The sequence below is a fragment of the Mercenaria mercenaria genome, chromosome 10, assembly GCF_021730395.1.
Source record: "Mercenaria mercenaria strain notata chromosome 10, MADL_Memer_1, whole genome shotgun sequence".
Lineage (NCBI taxonomy): Eukaryota > Metazoa > Mollusca > Bivalvia > Venerida > Veneridae > Mercenaria > Mercenaria mercenaria.
This window is the reverse complement of record NC_069370.1, coordinates 41,425,199-41,445,680: the sequence shown is the minus strand read 5'-3', so window position 1 is coordinate 41,445,680 and position 20,482 is coordinate 41,425,199. Positions and strand designations below refer to the sequence as shown.

At 31.7% G+C, this 20,482-nt stretch overlaps 1 protein-coding gene across 3 annotated transcripts in view; it reads left to right on the top strand.

Annotated features, from left to right (window-relative positions):
• LOC123561812 (homeobox protein Hox-A9a-like) overlaps nt 1-12,921 on the top strand; it is a 62,511-nt gene extending 49,590 nt beyond the window's left edge. For 2 of the 3 annotated variants that reach the window (XM_045354420.2, XM_053552926.1), the window contains one exon: nt 11,588-12,921. In XM_045354420.2, the coding sequence (XP_045210355.1) occupies nt 11,588-11,922 (335 nt within the window). In that variant the 3' untranslated portion in view covers nt 11,923-12,921. The remainder of the gene's footprint in view (nt 1-11,587) is intronic. The other variant, XM_045354421.2, reaches the window with a different exon arrangement.
• Nucleotides 12,922-20,482: the final 7,561 nt, after the last annotated feature.

Below are 20,482 nucleotides of genomic sequence, written 5' to 3'. Positions count from 1 at the left end.
TAATTATCTCTTCCAAACTTCGATTGTTTGGATATTTCTTCTCTTTTACGGTCACATATAAATATTTCATCATCATCCCGATTATTTCTTCCTTAAGATGAGCACGTGATATTTTACCAACCTGGTTCTTAAGGTTTGCTTTTTATATATTTATACACGAGCATTTTTGTGTTTTACATGCCATGCCTTTTTGTTTCCATTACGTGTGTAAGAGATTCACCTGGAGGGGATTACTTTTATTTACACTGTCCCGTGTCTTTGGAACATGGTGGGGGTAAGAGTGAGGTTGGGTGCGCACCATAAACCGGTTTAAGCTCCCTAGTGGTGTTTTTGCCACTGACCGTTCCAAGGCGGTGCCCCACTGTGTTCCTTTGTTTGTTCGTTTTGTCCTGATGTGTTGGCTTTGTGTGTGTGTGTGTGTGTGTTCCTTTGTTTGTTCGCTTTGTCCTAATGTGTTGGCTCTGTGTGTGTGTGTGTGTGTGTGTGTGTGTGTGTGTGGTGCACGCGTCTGCGTGCTGTGGGTTTCGTTTTGAGGAGGCTGCGTTTTTCCCTGTTTGATATTTGTCTTTGTTTTGTTTTTTTTTTGTTTTTTTTTTTTTGGAAGCTTGAATATTTCACACCTTCCACGGTTACATTTAAGTAACTTACTAACTTAATGATATTTATATTTTATTGATATTTCAGCCCTTTATTGCTGAATGTTCACATGTATCAATAATATCCAGCATAAAAACTATAATTTCTTGAATACTATTTCTGTTTTGTGGTCATATTAAAGTCTTCCAAACAGCGGTAGCTTGAATATTTCTTCCCTCCTTCAATCAAAGTGACGTAATCAAAACTGTGGTTGCTTGAATATTACTTCTCTTTTGCGATCATATATAAGGAAGATCTTCCACACTATGGTAGCTTGAATATTTCTTCCCGTTTACGGTCAAAATTACGTTTGTTATCAACACCAAAAATTGGGTGATATGTTATCAACTGTGCTACGGCAGTAGGGCAAAAGCTCATCCGACATCTTAACTCCCGTCTTATGAGAAAGATATCGAATGCATGAAATCCAAATTAGTTTTGACATGGTAGGTACAAGTACATTCTGCCATAAATCACCGTGGAGATCATATAAATCAGCATTTAGATCAATGATTTACCTTATGATGAGGAAAGAGTTTGATACAAGTCTTATCTCTTGGCTACATTAGATGGTTTCAGTTGCTAATTAACTGCAGCTAGGTGAACATGATGCTAGGAAAATCCTTTAAACCATTGCACAACTTTAAACTGGCTCTTTTTGTATCAATTAATGTTCGGAGGAATATAACGTTGTAATGTTCCTAGAATTAGTTTCATCTGTCTAATTCTAGTTTTATGACGTGCAAGTCTATTTGAGCTTGATGGTATAAATATAAACTGTATAAATTGCAAATTCTGTCTTGCAATGTCTACAATTAATTAATTTTCGCATTATTTTATGGCTTCTTAATCACGTTAGCCCATTTAATCAAACAGAAATTAGCGCTGTCAAATTCCACATGCAATTAAAGTTTTTATGGAAATTGATTTTTTTAACTGGTTATTTTCTTTTAAAACTTTTTGTGCCGCTTTATTACTATTTACAATGTTAATTATATACCTGGTGTAAAGCTTATATAAAACTTTCTATGGAATGACATTGTTTTGCTCCTTGTTAAGAGAAAGTCATTGCTCTGACTTTTTAAAGCATCAGCAATACTATAAGAAAATGTATTAAATTGTTACTTTAAGCTATAATTTTAGTTATAGTTATGAACATGACTTCAGGTTGACTACAACTGACGTACAAATGTGTCCAAAAACAGCCGTAAACATCAAGAAAATATGAAGATATTTTAGAAAAAAAATACCAAAAACAATACGCCATGATAGCAGTCAGACAATAGCTACGTTGATTTAATAATAACTAGAAAATATAAAAAAATACTTATGCGTATGAACAGACAGAGAAAATACACTATTTAAAAAAATGGTTTCGACATCCCATCCTGTATCATTCACCTTATATAGGTAAAAACAATTATAACAAAGACATCGGTCCTAAAGGGAAAGCAATATTGACGAACGCAACCCCCTCAACCACACTCTCTGATGTCAAAACTCTACAACAGTATGCATGAAACAAATGCATACAATATATATAGATAAAGTTAAACATACTTATTATATAAACATATAAAGGAACTTAGTGGACACTGATTTGACCGGCCTTGGGAGTGTTAAACGGTAAATGATGCACAATTGGACATGGAGAAGAGATGTTTCATTCCACATATGAACATATGAATATGATATGAAATATCGTTACATCTGATATAAAGCAATGCATGAAGATCACATGTAAATGAATGAAAACAGAAATGGCAGATCTGTATCACAGTTTTTATTGATTAGATAATGAAACATGTGTTTAAAAGTTAACGAGGTTTGATTATGCTGAATAAAAATACATTCACCTTTTATCTTCAACTTACGTGTGATCGAAAAAACTGATACATGTGAAATAGTATGCTAACTGGTGTGTTGGTACGGGCCTGTGTTACGTTTAATCAGAACAGAACAGAACATAAATTTTATTTAGGACTTGTACATATTACATCATCATACAAATTGTACATAAATACAAATATTTTGTACCACGTGATCATGTTTGTTGCAAAAAAAAATTATACAGTGTACGATTTTTAAAGGTACAAAGTATAGAGGATGAACAACAGTACAGTTATAGGACATAGGGTAAAATCTCAGCAGAATCTGTGATTTGCCTCTGATCTAGCATGTAATTCATAATAGGGCAATGGCAATAAACTCACCATTAATACTCAGCAGGTATGTTCTTGTGATAAATTACTAAATGGTCAAGGAACAGCTTATCTCTGTGGCAGAATTCTTGAATAATCGGACAAAATAGCATATGCTGATTTTATTTGAGTTTATTTAAAAAAAGAAACAAAAAAAAAACAAATAAATAGTTGATCTTATATAAAACTATTTCAAAATAGAAAGCCTTGTGAATTTCCTCTAGTTTCAGTACAGTATCAAAATTAACAAAGTTAGAAATGCTTTATTAAGTTATGTTTCTGTTTCGACTATGTACTAATCCCTAATATTCCCGCACAAAGGTGAGGAAGTGTCCATTTCATGATAATATATCAAATAGCAATTCATATTGCTTGAGCAATATCTGACAAGTAAATATCAATATTTGTTTCATTTGAACTGTACAATAAGTATATGAAAAAAACAGCTCAGTCGGGTAAAATGTACATACTGAGTGCAAATCATAAAATCGTTTTATACGATTTCGAATCCTGATGACATTTTTTTTCATATTTATGTTATTTTCTTTCTTTTTTTTCTTTTTCCCGTTTTCAAATCTGTTCCCATATTGTGCGTTTCTTTCTTTGATGGTTTGCATTTTCATATGTGTCTTTATATAACATAATTATGTTCATTATTCACTCTCTAATATTCGAAGGGCAAGGGTAATGCGAACAGTAATGCAACCAGTGAAACGTAATACAATACAATATCAACACACAGCTGTAATTTTTCCTTTTATTACCTACATTTTTGTATCATCATCGACTGTGTGTTTTCTCAACCCGTTGGAGTTGTCATCCTTTCGTGTACAGAGATGTGCATTGTGCTTATTTTGTTTTCCGACCGACTAGGGTAATATGGGTTCAAAAAACGCATATTTTTAAGATATAAAGCCTGAAAATGTATAGGTTAAAAAAATATGTCTAATTGAATGTATATGCATTTGATGAAATTAATACAAAACGAAATATATGTATAGATTCCATTGTAAAATCTGCTTTGCCTGTCTTGTATAATTTGTCAGTTTCAGTTGTGGTAAATAATTATAAAGTAAAGATATTTGAAATATTACCAAATGCTATTGTTATTTAAATCAACAAATACTACAAATGCTGATAATTTCATTTTTTTTTTTTTTCAGTTATATTTATTTTAGAGACAATTAAATCTAATAACTTAAAATAAAAAAAAACAAAACAATATCATATAGACTGTACGTGAATGAAAAATGATGAGATGAGGTACGGTATTAATAATTTTGCATTTCCAGCATTTTGGAGAAATTTAACACATGAACAACTTTATTACAATGCACAAAATATCTTAAAAACAAGTTAAAATTCCATTTATATTCATAACGTACTATTAAAGACTCCAGGAAAGAAATGAATGAAAACAAAAGTTCGAAGTTTAAATATAGATTACGAAGACTTTTTGCAAGGTAGTCATCAACTTTCCAAAAGGAAGCAGGGTAGGCTGGTTAGTCATTAACTTTTGATGGCGTGCGTTTTATTTACACATTAGCCGCAATGTTGTTTGTTATTCGTTGTCTAAAAATCATGACGGTTGTAGCCAATTTGGAAGGTATTTATTTAACGGAGCATCATTTTGAGTGTTAAAATCTTGAATTTTATTGTAGACATCGCCCAGATCTTTCGTGTACTTTGATAAAATTTACCGTCTGCTAGTAGAAGTTTGTGCGAAATTTATGGCGATAATTGCTCCCTGAGCGTTAGTTGGTTGCCACGTTCGAAAACATGTATTTCCGGTTAACTTTTTTGGGTGGTTTTGGCACCAGAAAGTTCAATCTGGAAGTTCAGTCTTAACTTTTTCTTTCAGTTTCCTGTTTCGTCATCACAAAAAAATCATTATATTTTGGCTTGAACTGATTAGGAAAAGATACTTCCATGATATCATTCGGAATCGGTACAAAAATATTACCAAACGCTTCAGTCATCATTAAACTGTATTTATTGAAATATTTTTTTTATCTAGATGAAGAATCTCCTGATCTGATCAGCCTCATATTTTACACTTTTTGTCAAGTTTTCTTCAGTATGTTTTTAGAAAAGCGTTAAAATGTTTTTATCTAAGGCTCAATGAAGCCCACCAATGTCGTCTTTCCTTGTTGCAATAAATATTCAGCTTCTTTTGATATGTCTAAACATTTATAGAGCACTTAAAACGGCCATAAAGCTAAAGTTCTGTTTTTCGTATTAAAAAAAATTGTGTTTATTATCCATCAGCCAACCGCCGACGTTGGAACAACAATTTTATGTTTCGCCACTTGCGTGGAAATACAACGGAAAATGCTGGGGAAATGAATTTTAGACGTCTTTTGTATTGATAGAATTTTAAAACGATTAAATACCTGTTACAAAAAAAGTTAGTATTTTGCAATTATTATTTACCGGATTGTTGTTATAATTATGATTGCTCAAAGATGTTAATACGGAATCGATATTAACAACAGTATTAACAATTTTAAGTTTTCAGAATTTCAGAATTTTTATTCATTCATAACTATCAACTTACGGGATTTACATAACCATTTAAACGGGCATTCCATTCATGTACATAGCAAGTTCTTTGATTATTTGCGTTACCTTACTTAAATTAATTATTTGAAAATACCAAGATGTTTCTTGGCTTTACATTACAGACACTAGTTTTAATTAATTGTTTAATCAATTTCAATCCAAAATGTTACTTTTTTGTCTCAGAGATGAATTAATTGAAATATTTGTTCACATTAAAAGAACATAACTGCTTCAGAAAAAATAAGTATCAATAATAATAAGATATTGGTGATGTTACACCATAGATATAACTCTCTCAAAAGCATGCATGGAACTGCGCATGGTGAGAAATACTAAACAAGGTGCGATCAAATTAAAGATAAATTGAGCTGAAATTAAGCTATGATGAACGGTGCGGAAAATGTCTTTACATCACGCTATTTTTTCCGATTTCACCACCATTACACGGTACAACCTAGGAACCTCTCTTAAAGGCTAAGAGACACTAAAAATGGACAATAAAACTATTTTATGTTATTTGTCGTTTAGCCGTTGTTTCGTACGATTTTGTATTTTCCTTAAAGAACGCTTTGATCTATGGGTTTATGTGACAATAAAGTTGGTTTTACCTCTATGCTAAGTATTTGAATTAAGAGTCTCTCCAAATCGATTGTTTAAAGGGTTTGATTTTATATGGTTGTACAAACTAGACTGGATTTTGAATAACCTCTTGGCGTTATGCTCATGTCAATGAGGTCAGCCAAAAAAAAAACACGTCATTTACTGGTAACCTTCCATTAGGAATAAAGGCGATATGTCTATAAAAATCAGAATATCTAAATAAATATATCAGTAAGAAACAGTGTCCACGGCGACGAACTCATTCGAACCGGACATTTAGTGTAGGGGAGATATTTTTACGCAAGATGTACACTTGCATATAAACAAATGATATACAGTGTGTTTCATAACAATTTATGTTAGTCTTATGAGGTAAAAAATCAAGATTTTTAACTCGAGCGCCTGTGTTAAAAAGTGCGTGTATTTGCATAATCAAATATATTGACACCTAATGAGAATGTGCAATATTCAAAACATTTATGGAGTGATTTTCGTATAAACGATGCTGAAATTAATACAATCTTACTCCCTCAGAATTTGGGCTAGTTAATCCTTTTGTTTAAAAAGTGCAGTTTATATTAAACGTACCTTCACAAGCCGCAATTTCTTTTTCTATCATATATAAAGGTAAAACTTGATATTGTGCAGTATCTTTTGTTGCATTGGAAATTTCAAAGAAATAAATTTCAAATAAACTGTGACTCTTTCATTATTCCCATAATTCCGCTGACCGGTGTAAGCGATAGAAGCACTGTGCCGTATTATCTACTATTTTATGGTTATTTTAGTACGGATGGTCACAATTAATAAAATCCCAAATGACTCTGAAATCTGTGCCATTTCACGCTCAAGTTTAACTTGTCGGTATCTATTACAAAAACATCCTATTCGCTGCAAATCTTTCATGATTTTAGAGATTATATTGTTGGCCACATGGACAATAATACTGATTTAATTGGTGCAGAAATAACTAATGAAAATTTTATTCCGTTTTGAACCCGACCACGACTTCACCTCAAAGGTCTCTTATCTCTCAGACATGGTCTGTACACCTTAAAATGTTCGAATTATGACTTATCCGAAATAAAGGGAAAACGGACGGTCTTAAGCTGTTCTTTCTTGCACTTGAAGCGTTGTCATAAAATACAACAAAGGTACCAGTGCATAAAATAAACCGGAGTCTAATATTGCAAATTTTTCTGTTTACAAATGTTGGGTGAACTTAGATATAAATTTCTTTAAGTATTTCTTTTTAAGTTTTTAAGTGTTTATAAGTGTTTAAAAGTAAACTTTTCATTGCTTCATAGATACGCTGAAATTCGTAATGTTATATTTTCTTAGTGAAAAAAATATTTTAAAATAAAAACGTTACTTCATATAACTCCACCAAAGGTATGGTGTTGTAAAGGTAAAAAGGTATAAATAAAAATGTTACAAACTTATTTTCGCCAGATCCCCTTAACTTTGACATTTTTTGTAAGAATGTGTTATTGTAATGCACATATATGGGATTTAAATAAATAAATTGCTATCTGTAGGTAATAACTGTCTTTTGGTACATGAATTAATAGGGACGTAGTCTCCTTCATTATAAATGATGCTCATTTAAATTTGTAAGTTTTCAACGGGACAGAAATTGCTAGTCTCTTGTCATTGTACATGATCATATCCGTCGAATACTATTTGATTTAGTGCGAAATATTGTTTAATAATGATTACATTAGGTTATCTCCCACGAATGTTTGTGCAATTCTGTGGATGGCGGGGTAATAATAAAGTCAAAATTGACGGATAAGGCAGTCTTGTTGGCTACGACGACCACCGCTGGTAATCATAAATTGATAATAAAGAACTCAGTTTTTTTCCGCATGCTAAATTGGAATTAGCTTTGCGGTGGGGAGAAGGCTAAGACTGGTGGGATTTTTTTTCCTTTTTTTATTTTTGTTCAGTTATTGAGTAGAGTTATTCAATTGACTGCCGTCAAGTTTATGTCTTAAAACTGAGCTACGTCCCCTGCGACGACGGTTCTTGATATAAATAAAATGAAGCAATGCTGTGAGAAAAATGATGCAAGAATCTGAAAAGTGACAAAACTTGTCCGCGTTAACCAAGCAATAAAACTTGTACTGACCTCCTTGTTTCGGTTTGGTTTGGCGGAATGATCGACCTAATTATTGCCAATATATAGATAATTTACGTCTCGTACGTAGACAATCTGACTGTAACAACAAGAATGCAATATATTAAATCAAATGACTGGTAAATTCATCATATATTCAGATGTGGGCGGAGTTTTTAAATCATTATAATTTTTCAATACAATGTACAGAAGTTTAATATAATATTAAACACTTTTTAAACTGAAAACACTTGCAAAGAAGTTAATACTGGTTGTGATTATTAGCATAATTCAGTTGTACAAAATACAAGATATTTTTTTTTGTTTTTTGTTTCGTTTCGTTTTCTTCATTGGCAAATCGACACATAGCAATGTATTTTACAATTAACAAACATTCAAACAAATATGGCCAAGACTCAACAAGAATGTAAATGTCCAATACAAATGTATCCATATACATATACCATAAACTTCCAAGCACAGGATGCCAAACATTAAGAATTTTACACCATACATTCATGAAGAAAGATATTTTCAAATGTCTTTTATTTCTTAATTTAAAAGCGTCATTTAAGAATTTTGCAATTTAAAAACAATACAGGTTTTCTATTTTAAGACATCAAAGAGACAAACTTTTTAACTGATGGCCATGGTACATAACCAATATTTGAATATGCAGGACAACATAGTAAGTGATATTCAGAATCAATAGCGTCATCAGTACACAATGTGCACTAACGATTCTGCAAATCTACTAGCTCAATATCTTAATCTGAATGAAGTTTGTTTTTTCCCTTACTTTCTTAACAGAAATTGTATCTGGACATGTTTGTATATTATATTTTTAAATAAACCGATTTCTTCCGTAGATTGACTGATATAAATACTCCATGTGTTATAAAAATCGATTAAGGAGTTGTTTGATTTACGGCGTGTGGCTTTGGTTGCTTTGATTACGATAAATTTCTACCAAGTTTTCCATTATTTTTCTATTTTTCATGAGCTTTGAAAATGCTAGGGAAAGTTGTCGTGTTAATTCGAAATGAAAGCGTTTTACCTGAACATGTCTTATTTTATATCCGTAATAGAAGTAATGCCGTCCTTGCTGTTATTTATTAAATGAAAACTGGTGATAGAAAAATGATTACATAGTATACATCATCTTTGATCTGCACATTATTTTAGTAATCGAGTGTTTATAATCTTTTGCTTTAATGAAGAAAATCTGATAAAGGATTTTGGAGCTTTCAACAAACAAAACTTCTGGTACATTTCAAAGCAAGGCGGTCCGCTAGTATAGAATTATAGACTGGTCAAAGGTCAGCTAGGCTCCAAGAAACAGCCTCCTCCCTAACCCGTCCCTAGAACAGGTCACGTGACAGAGAAGACTCCGCTGTTCTATTGTCTAATTGAAATTAAGGAAATTAGTTCCTTGTGGATATTTCAAGATGTCATTACAAACGGATCATTCAAAAAAACAAAGGAGGAAATGTCGACGTTCGATGTCGGAATTTTGAAACAAAAAAAAAAATCTTGTTTGATACCTTTAACTTCGTATCTCTATACATTTAAATTCTATTATAAAAGGTAAGGCTACAAACGCCAACTCATATGTAGTCACAGATATGGTAATAAAAATTCTATGGTAAACGTTAAACGTAACTTCTAACACCGTTTCTAAAGTAACAGATTTATTTACGGGCGACATTTTACCGCGGAAAACAGTTAAAACCAAATCATAGGGTAATAAAACGGTAAATTTAGATTATGGTATTGAAAATTTACGCTTTCCATCGCATATTATGCAAGTTACGTTAACGTGTGTGGTAGTGTCGTTAACGTCGCCGTGTGGCGTTTAAACTCAATTATGACAACTAATTACTAGGTGTACAATTCATAACGTTGTCACAGGATGACAAATGAACCAGACCACCGTGACGCTGGCTTATTACGTATGTAATAATCTTGAATCACAAAAGTTTTGTTGCCTTTGATTTCACTCCGTTGTCTCCCATTTTGTCTGGCTTTACAATAAAGGTAAAACCTGCGACGCGTATTATGATAATTTTTTTCCCATATCACATTCATCAAAAAAAGTGTCCGAAACTTGTATCTTACTGAAATAAAAATGCAAAAACTATGTTATGGTAGGGTTTTACAACGCAGATCAATATAACGAACGTGTTATTTTGGAAAAGATTTAGTTTTTAAAAACTTTATTGAAACTATTTCTCAGAACCAGAATTATGAAGTACCAGTCTGCTGAAACTTGTCAAAGCATTGGAAAATTCAAACATAAACTAAAATGAAATTCAGTATATACTGGAACAGTAACATTGCATAAGCATCGTAAATTTACTCAGTAAACAATGGCCTAGCAATTGTTAAGAGTTGGAATTTTAAAAGAAAAGATTACATACACAGGTCTATAATCGTATTACTAGAAAACGTTTCTTTAAATCATACAATTTGCTTTGTCTGTCTGTCTGGCTGGTTGGCTGGCTGGCTGTCTATCAAATTTGTCCTTTCGCCTTTTTATGACTGTAAAAATGTTTTTGCCTCCTCAGCTTGTATATTTCTTTTTTTTTTCTCTATGCATACAATTTCAGCGATTCATTAAAAAGATAGACATGCAAGTTTTTTGTTCAAATATTGCTGATACATTTCATTGTTAAGTGTCTTATTTAATGAAAATTGTATTTGGCTGATCATCATCATGCATCATTTTCGATTGGGGCATATTCTGTCGCCTCTTTTTGCAGCAAATGATGAATTGTATCCAGTCTAATAAATGAAAGTTCAAATACGAATGTCAGTTGTGTACGTCTTTTCATATTCTTTTTTGTAATTTTTGTTTGATGTCATGCAGGATCTAAATGTTGTTGGGCAATCAATTATTTTGTTTAGATTTGTGATGTTAGCCTATTAATTTAAAACAATAAAGATGAACAATTATACTTTTGACAGTTAATTGACTCCCTGAAACAATTTAAAGGAATACACTAGCCAATTGTCATATTGATGCGTCCAAACGTCCCTTGGATACGGAGTAAGCTCTTTTGTTAAGCTGCTGCAGCCAGGCAGTAATTCTTTAAATAATTAAATAAATGTCTTTATACTGTACACAGCCTCGATATTACCGTGTAAATATTTTTCTATCATATTCTTATTTAAAATTTAACACCCTGTAAAGGAGGGTGATATGAATATTGTTTAATTTTGCAACTGCATTCCTTTAACAAAAGATATACAGATATATGTTATATCATTAGTTTGTTACATAATTTTAAATAGATAAATCAGGAAATAACAAATACTAATATAATCTGTTTTAAAATAAATCAATACAAAATGGGTAATTTGTTTGATATATTATTGATATAAAATAGTTCCCTCCGCAAAGACATTGCAGTAGTATGACAATTTTGTAACATTTAGCGGCTATCCTTAACTGGTCCGCTACATAAAGATTATTCTTCTTTTCTACTTCCAGGGGATATGCAGAATGCGATCCATTTACCTTCAACAACTTTAGCGCCAACGGCCGTGACCTTACGAAAACGCCGCCGTCCGTACTCTAAATTTCAAATTGCGGAACTTGAGCGCGAATATAACAGTTCTACTTATATATCAAAATCAAGAAGATGGGAGCTTTCACAACTTATCAATTTATCTGAAAGACAGATTAAAATCTGGTTTCAAAACAGAAGAATTAAAGCGAAAAAAATCAGCAAACATGACGGTGATTCGGACAAGAACGATAGTCCGGATGTTCCCGATATGGGAATGCATATGAGCCAATGAGAACGGAGGAAGCTAGTAACTGCTGATTTTGTTTTCTGATATAAATTTGAAAATTATTTCAAATCAGTTCTCAGAAATATTATTGCATTGAAATTAAAGCATCTGAAGTGTCAGTGTACTTGGGAAAGAGTCATAGGATTGAGGTGATCAGGAGACTAGATGTATACTCCTCAGGATACCTGATAAACGGCACGACGACATATTACTTGATTCTGTGAGGGATCTTATGAATTACAACAAATGCCAAATGTTTTTGTTTTATAACCAGGTTGAAACTAAAAACTCCGAATGTCAAAACTTCGCATTTAGTAACATGGTGCATAAAAGTATATGTCTTCTATTTAACTTTTTACAATAGTTTGTTCTTGAAAGGAGATGTACAAGATTTATTTATAAATGCAGTTTTGCAATGACTGCCTACAAGATTACAAATTCAATGAATCAGTGCAAGATATACACACACAGAGAACTTACATGCGTCCCACGCAAGACCTTCGAAATGCTTTTCATTGAAAATCATTGAAGTTGTTCTGGGTAGTGCATTTTGGTAAAAATAGAATACTAATGTGCGTTTAATGTGAGTAAGTATGTTTGAAAATAAATGTCCCTGCAATTTCCATGTAATTTATGTGTTGACATTATGTTATGACTATAGAATATATCAATAAATTTATTGGTTGCGCGTCCCGTGTGAATGTAATTTCAGTTTGAATTTTACGTATACGAAATATTATTCGACGTAATATTCTTATTTGACAGCTAATGTTACTATACCATTTGATGTAGAATGCGAGTTGAAATTTACAATTTTTCAAAACTGGAGCTCACTTTCATATAACCCGGCATCGCAAACTAGTATGGTATGGTATGATCTAAGGCTAAATGTATTTTTTGAAAAAATAAGTGTACTATGTAAACGCTCACAAATATTTTTTTTTTATATTTTGGGGTAAAATTAAGAGAAAATCTGACATACTTTTAAAAAAGCATTATACCATATGTATATTTCTCATTTCCGAAGTGAAACGGGAATGCGAAAATTAAGGACTTAAAAGCCTCGAAAGAAATTCCTTTACTTGTTAAAAATGGGAAAGAATACAATTATCTACCTTATTAATGACTTGCCCAACGCCTGAGTAGAATTTATATGATCCGCAAGTATATAGCAGGTAATTTAGCAACAGTACAAGGATTTTTGCTGTTTTTTTTTTTCTTTTTTGTTGTTGTTTCACATGAAAAATTGAGTTAACATACTGTTTTTAATAAAAATTAATTAAATTTTCTAAATATTTACTCAGTAAAGTCATTCTAAGACGGAATTAATGTTACACATAGAATACCTCGAAATATAAGACAAAATAAGAAATAGATAAAAAAAAATGAACAATATATAGAATGATACCAATAGCATGAAGAAATTGGTTCATAGTTATTAATGTACTTTTATTACCATTTCTGTATGTTTTCAATTTTTCTGTCTAAATTGTTAAGAAAATTTAAACTGAAGCACAACAGAATATGTTATACTTACAGTTTTATTATTTGACATTTTATACAGTATTTTACTTTTTATTATCTTGGTGGTAAAACAGATTTTCTTTCCTTTGTTTAGAAATAGTCACTTTAAAATATTTGGTTATAGCCCGTAAAACTTCGGTCTAAAAATATCAACAATTGCATTATCTCAGGAAACACAAAAACTGCAAAGATATAAAATAGTTCATAATATTTTTACTTTTAGTAGTAGAAAATTTGTTGCAATATTAAGAACAACATGTAAGTATTTGAATTTCTTTGGGGTTTTGTTGTTGTTTTTTGCTCATGATTTTGTCAACATCGCAACATCATGGGTATTAAAGACAGTAAGGACTATTTATCCTGATAAATTGTTTAGAATATATCTCATATATTGAATAAAAAAATGAAACTACTTAAATGATTTGGACAAGATATTTTACAAAATACTGACAAATATTTTGAATTTTACAACTACACCTAATAAGCAGGAAAAAACTTCTGGTGGCCTACCAATCAAGTAACCTGGCAACCAGTATTGGTCATTTATTTCGCTATCCAGTGAGGTGCGCTATATTCACGTGTACTGGACAATTCATTTTGCTATTTTCACGAGTATTGCTGTCTAGTAAACTGTTCAAGAGTAAGGAGCAACTTATCATGCATTGTAATAAAGTTTATTGAAGAAAAGACTTAAACATTATCATTAAATAACATTGTTTCAAAAGTTTTGGAAGTATCTGAAGTTTAGTTATTCATAATTTAGGGTAAATCATGTTTTAAGTACTTTTGTTGTGTCAGTACTTTATTCCCGTGACTGCAGATAACCTAAGTTGTATTTTTAAAAAGAGGGCCAATTGCACTTTTTAAATATGACGTTAAAAGACGTTTTCTGGTGTAAAAAGTTTTTAATTTAATTTTGAAATGGTAAAATAAAATTTACAAATTACGCGCTTCGGATTTTGTTTTAAATGGTTTTGTTTTCATAAGAACAGTATATGCTAATAAATATTTATTTTCACCTAGGTAGGGTAAAGTAATGTCTATTCTAAATTTGATTGATTTAAGTAATGGAATAAATAACACTAATGACACTGGATATATAATTAACGTTTTGTTAATTCTTTTATTTACTGAGCACAGTATAATTTCTATTGTCCAAACTCCTTTTCCTTTTTTTTTCGAAAACGCTAATGATTTACCTCTGTAAATGTTTTACAACTATTTTCGCACTATGCCTTTCTGCACGATTTTTGTCTTAAATAAAACACCTTGCATAAATTGTTCTTTTTAAGTCATGGACTGTGAAATGTTTATGAAACAGAATAGTTTCCCTGAGGTTTTACAGCACCAGCAGCAATAGGAATTATTTTGAGACAATATAAAGAAAACAAACTTTACTCTGCAACTGACTTTTCCAAATTTTGAAATTGGGAACGCGTTTGAAAAACAATATTCGAAGATGCCCATTTGATATTCTTTTGTTGGTGTTTTTATTTCAAAATTTCAGATTTTATTTTGCATATTTACAAAATATCGCCCAAGCTGTTCAAGCAAACATGTATTGTTTTTCATGCCTATGTATTTCTAATGCAGTGAGAAAGTACCTCCAGAAATAATTATATTTTTATCTCAAGATTTCCCATTTTAATTTTGATTTCCTGGTAGTACTGCCCTATAGTCTTCATATACAAAAAAATGTTTGAGGTTATATCATGTACATTATGACATTAAGAAATAACAAGAGTATAAAATGAAGTCAGTATTAAATATCTCTAAAAATAAAATACTCTGAAGATTAATTATATTTACTACTTTAAACGCGTGCCAGACGCTTTGCTCATTTATAACATTAAGATAGTTTGAAAACATTTAAATATCTATTTAAGTTTATACCCAGAGCATTTCATTTAAACCCAGAAAGCTTTAAAACTTATTGTTGAAAACAATAATACTTGAACTTTCTACCGAGTATGGAAGGTTTACATTTAAATAATTTGTCTGTATACCGTTAAATAATATTTAATTAAATTATGTTATATTTGGCTTTTTTTTTCTAAAAGAAATACTTGATTTAACTAGTTTAGTTCAAATTGGAAAAAAAAACCTAATTTGCCAAAGTTATATGTTTCAGCATGAATATAGTATTCTGCTTCAATACAATGTGTTTCTGGTTCAATACTTTGAACGTCTTGGTATTTAACAGTAATCAGCTGTTAAGAAAAGTCCTTTCACGCTATGTACTTAATTGTATTTGAATTGTTAATTTCTCAGTAAAGAGAAAATTTCACTAGAAAAATATAGTTGTCGAGATTTAATCATGCTGTATCAAAATATAAAAAGAAACATTTGTTTACATCATACCAGCCGAACATTGTAACTGTCTTGTTATATACTGAATTTAAAGTTTCGCCTCAGACACGAATGGTTTTTGGAGCTGTGAATTAAAACACGTTCCCGTTCTTTTTTAAACGGTTGTGGATAATATCCGGGCATTCAGTGACATTAACTTTGTGTCTGTTAAGGTTAACGTATTCGTGTATTATTTAATTCTTTTGATGGATGGGTTTTATTAATATTTTGTTTCTTCTTTTTTTCTTGTTTTTTTTCACATGTTTTCATTGTATACTTTCATTTTAATTACTTCCATTATTACTTTATTATACTGTTCTTCAAGAAAGGTTTTCTATATGTATTACGTGATTAAAATGTGCTCAGAATTTTAATAACTTGTTTTTGTTATTGTTTCAAAATTATAGAGGATGCATTTGCAACCAAACGAGGTTTTAATTATGAATAATCTTTAAGTATAATGTAACCAAACAAAAAGAAGTACTTAAAACAATCCTTTGACCTTTCATACATTAAGACATGTCAAAAGTTTCAAGGAGAAACACTTACAACATGTCCATGACAGTTGCTACAAAATGTTAAATAAAAGTCGATGTCATTTAGAATAAGCCACCGTTAATGCAAGATTTCTGGAAAAAAATCCATATTAGAACACTCCTCGTATTTTATTACATGTTTTTTAATTTTTTGACATGTAAATGTGGAGGTTAAGATACTGACATAAAAATATATACCCCAGTTTTTTACTTTGAGAACGTAATGAAAAGAAAATATCTAGAATCACCATTTGCATAAAAGGTCAAGGCCATTCAAATATTCTTGTCTCAGCCTGCCAAAACTAAACAATATATAAGTCGAATATGTCATAACAGCCTGCAATTAAAAGGTATCGTATACACACAACCTCCAAATTCTGTTGAACTGAACGGTAAGTACGCACATAGCCTCTGAGTTCACCTGAACTGCAAGATAACTTACACAATTATTCTCCACTTTTAATTGAACTGAGTTTGCATATGCAGACTCTATGTATACAGTATAGTAACAAAAAGCAAAGTCCCGTAACTCTGCAATTTTTTTCTGAAATAACCTAACATGAACAATGCACAAGTAGGGTTGTTACTGATCACTTTTGTGAAGTTTCATTAAGATAAATTGTGTCAAGGGGATGAGGAGAGTTGGTGCGCACAGGATTGTGTCTACGGACGGACAGACAAACGGACGGACAGACAGACAACCTTAAACCAGTACAAACCCTTACAACTTCGTTGTCGGAGGGTACAATAACTACATGCAACATGCAAAGTTCTAAAATGCGTACCATAAACATTTGTCTTATACCATGTTCTAGCTAAAATGCTAAAATGTATGTAAACTCACATGTTTCACTCCATTGGGCCACATCTGTCTGTGATCCTACATGATGTGTGTTGCCTACAAGGACACTTGAAATAATCGAACAAACAAAGATCCAAAAGAAAAAGCCTGTTTCAGATAATGAAGTCTCCATTCCGTACACTTTCAAGTTGACACCCTGCAATATATATACATGCATGCATGCGTGATAGAACTGCACACACAATACATAGATAAATAGGCATCGTTGACGAAAAACGACTTTGTTTGAACGTGACTATTGCGTATTGTTACAAGATTTTTATAAAAGAAATACCATGCCAGAAATACAGAATCCTTACACCCACGTTATACAGGAGATCAGTATACAGGCCTGTAAACATTAACCTTTACCCTGCTAAATTTCTAAAATGGACTGGTCTATCATTCAATTTGGACAGCACCACTTGTTTATCAAAGGGATATTCACTGAAAATTTATTGACTGGAATAGCGTAAAAATACAAACCAGCTGATCATGGTCTGCACTGGTCGCAAAGGCAGAATCACTTGCCGAAAGCAGGCTAAAGGTTAAAAAACTTACGTTTAAAGAACAAACAAAATAGCAAAATGGTTTTTTTTAATGTTTTTAAATGTGTGTTAGATTGTGAAAGAAGTTGCCTATTTATTTAAACCGTTGTTTTTGAATAAGAACGTATCCCTTTAAAAATAAAGATACTTTACATATTATATATAGGTTCATTTACTATTTGAAAATAAGCTATTTTCCTAAGTTGTCTGTCAGTTCCAAAATATTCAAGAACTTTCTTCTGTATACACTTGTCAACGCTGCTCTCTAAAAGCAGCAAAGGTATTTTTTTCCATGAACAATAGCTGTTAAAAGTCATACGTTTCAATAATAAACTTCAGCGCTCTGCCACTCCAATAATTGTAGGACAAACATAATTTCATTATCCAAAGTTTCTAGTGCGTAAAAACATTGAGTAACCTTAGATTGTGCACACAACCTGACTAAAGTACTTGATCTTCTAAACGAAGATCTGAGAATGACCCATTCACATTCGTCTTCTATATATTTTGGATTTCCGATATTGCTATTTTCATTTTCGCAAATCTGTTTTTATTTGAACCAATCAGACGACTTGTTTCAACAAGCATTTGGCTGAACCATCGAAATAGCGTCGAATGTCAAAGGGTGAGAAAAATGTGCAGTCAGTCCGGGACTCGAACCCACGACCCCTCGCTTACAGGGCGAGTGCCCTACCGACTGAGCTAACCGGCTGTCTGACACCTTACGTGACCAAGTCCGTACCATGACATATGTTTTCTCTCAAAACACGAGGGTGTAGTCGCGATGTGGTCGTCATAAGAATTGTAAATATGAAAAACCCAGGCTAAATATAGATTTTTAAACTTCTACTTTCACATACAAAATGTTGTAAGTAAGGCTCTCATTGGCTAGCGGAAGGATCGTCAGAACGAGGCTATCAATAGCACGTCTTCACAGCGTTAATTGGAGATGTACTTTAGTCAGATTGATTGTGCACTCAACAAATGTTCGCATAATCAATAACTTCTGTTTGATACATGTTTTTTTAAGAACTTCACTTTTATTTTGCAAGAGTTAGATATAAATAATTCATCTTTCTGAATTTCCCCGGGTGTGGTAGTAGGATCTCTTTTATCTTTAAAAGTATCTTCCGCATAAGCCGATGCTTAGGGCCGTGAGGGGTGTATGTCTTACGAACAGGTTTAGACAACTCCAGTCTGCTATCATTTCGCTTGGTTGTGCTTCAAAAGGATCTTCTTATAAATTTAATTAATAATGTCAATTTCATGGCCAAGAAATGTATTTTCCCACTGCAAAAATTGGACAAAATCAAAATTTCGAAAACAATTCTTTTTTTTAAAGAAATTATACATTTTTTGTTTGACAATGTTGATTTTATAGTTACTAAGATTTCTCGAAAGATTTATTAAAATCAGTTTTGAATAAAATCAAAATGACTTTTTAAAAATAAAATGGTGTCAAAAATGGCTGAAATGAAAATTGTCTTTGAAAAGAAATTCAAAACAAACCATGATATTTTAATAATTTAAATAAAGTTCCTATTACCTCCCTCAGAGTTCTTCAGAATGTTGTGTTATATCAATGGTATTGATTTGTATGTAAAGAGAAATCAGGCCTATAAGAATGAAAAGTTATGTCAATCAATAAATGACGTATCCTCGGATAAGCACTTCTTGCATTGTTTGTACCTTTCACTTCATACAAAATGCAGATAGTCATCATTCCACAGGGATAAAGAGGAAAATGTAAATATATACACATGCATACTGGTTGAGAACTACATGCATAAACACAAATTGATACAATAATAAGAACATAGAAGCAAACAAAAATAAACTTACAACGTTTTAAGCGCTCAAATGGTAATTTACAAGGACATAAATACCTACAACATATATAATTTTCCTCAAAAATAAGGTAATATGTTCTTTAATATTATATTCATTTTTATATATATTGGGTTAAACTTAAATGTACACCAACTTAGGATATTTAACGAAAACCAGTTTACCAAACAAGTTTTCCTGGATTCAGTACCAGTACACAAATAGCTGAATCTCACAAGAATAAGCAGAGGAGAAGGAATGCCTTCATTCTTAACACTGCCTCGCCCGCCTGGCAATCGAACATTATATATATTATATACAGGTCCATTTACTTTTTGAAAATAAGCTATTTTCCTACGTTATGTGTCAGTTCCAAAATATACGAGAACTTTCTTATGTATATACTGTCAACGCTGCTCTCCAAAAGCAGTAAAGGTAAATTTTTTCCATGAACAATAGCTGTTAAAAGTCATACGTTTCAATAATAACGTTCATCACTTTACCACTCAAATATTTGTAAGACAAATACAGTTTCATTACCCAAGGTTTCTGGTGCGTAAAATCGTTGATTAACTCAACAAATGTTCACATAATCAATAACGTCTGTTTGATACAGGGTTTTTCAAGAACTGCACTTTATTTTGCAAGATCTAGATATAAACCATGCATCTTTTTGAATTTCTCCGAAGGTGGTAGTAGGATCTTTTAGATCTTTAAAAATATCTTGCGCATAAGCCGGTGCTAGGGGCCATTAGGAGACTATGTCTCACGAACAGATTCTTCTAGTCTGCTATCATTTCGCTTGGCTGTGCTTCAAAAGGATCTTCTTATAGATTGAATAAATAAATAAGGCCGAAACGTTAATAAAATGAGTGAAAACTAGAGTCTTCAAACCATGATATTTTGATAATTTGAATAAAGTTCCTCAGAGTTCTTCAGAA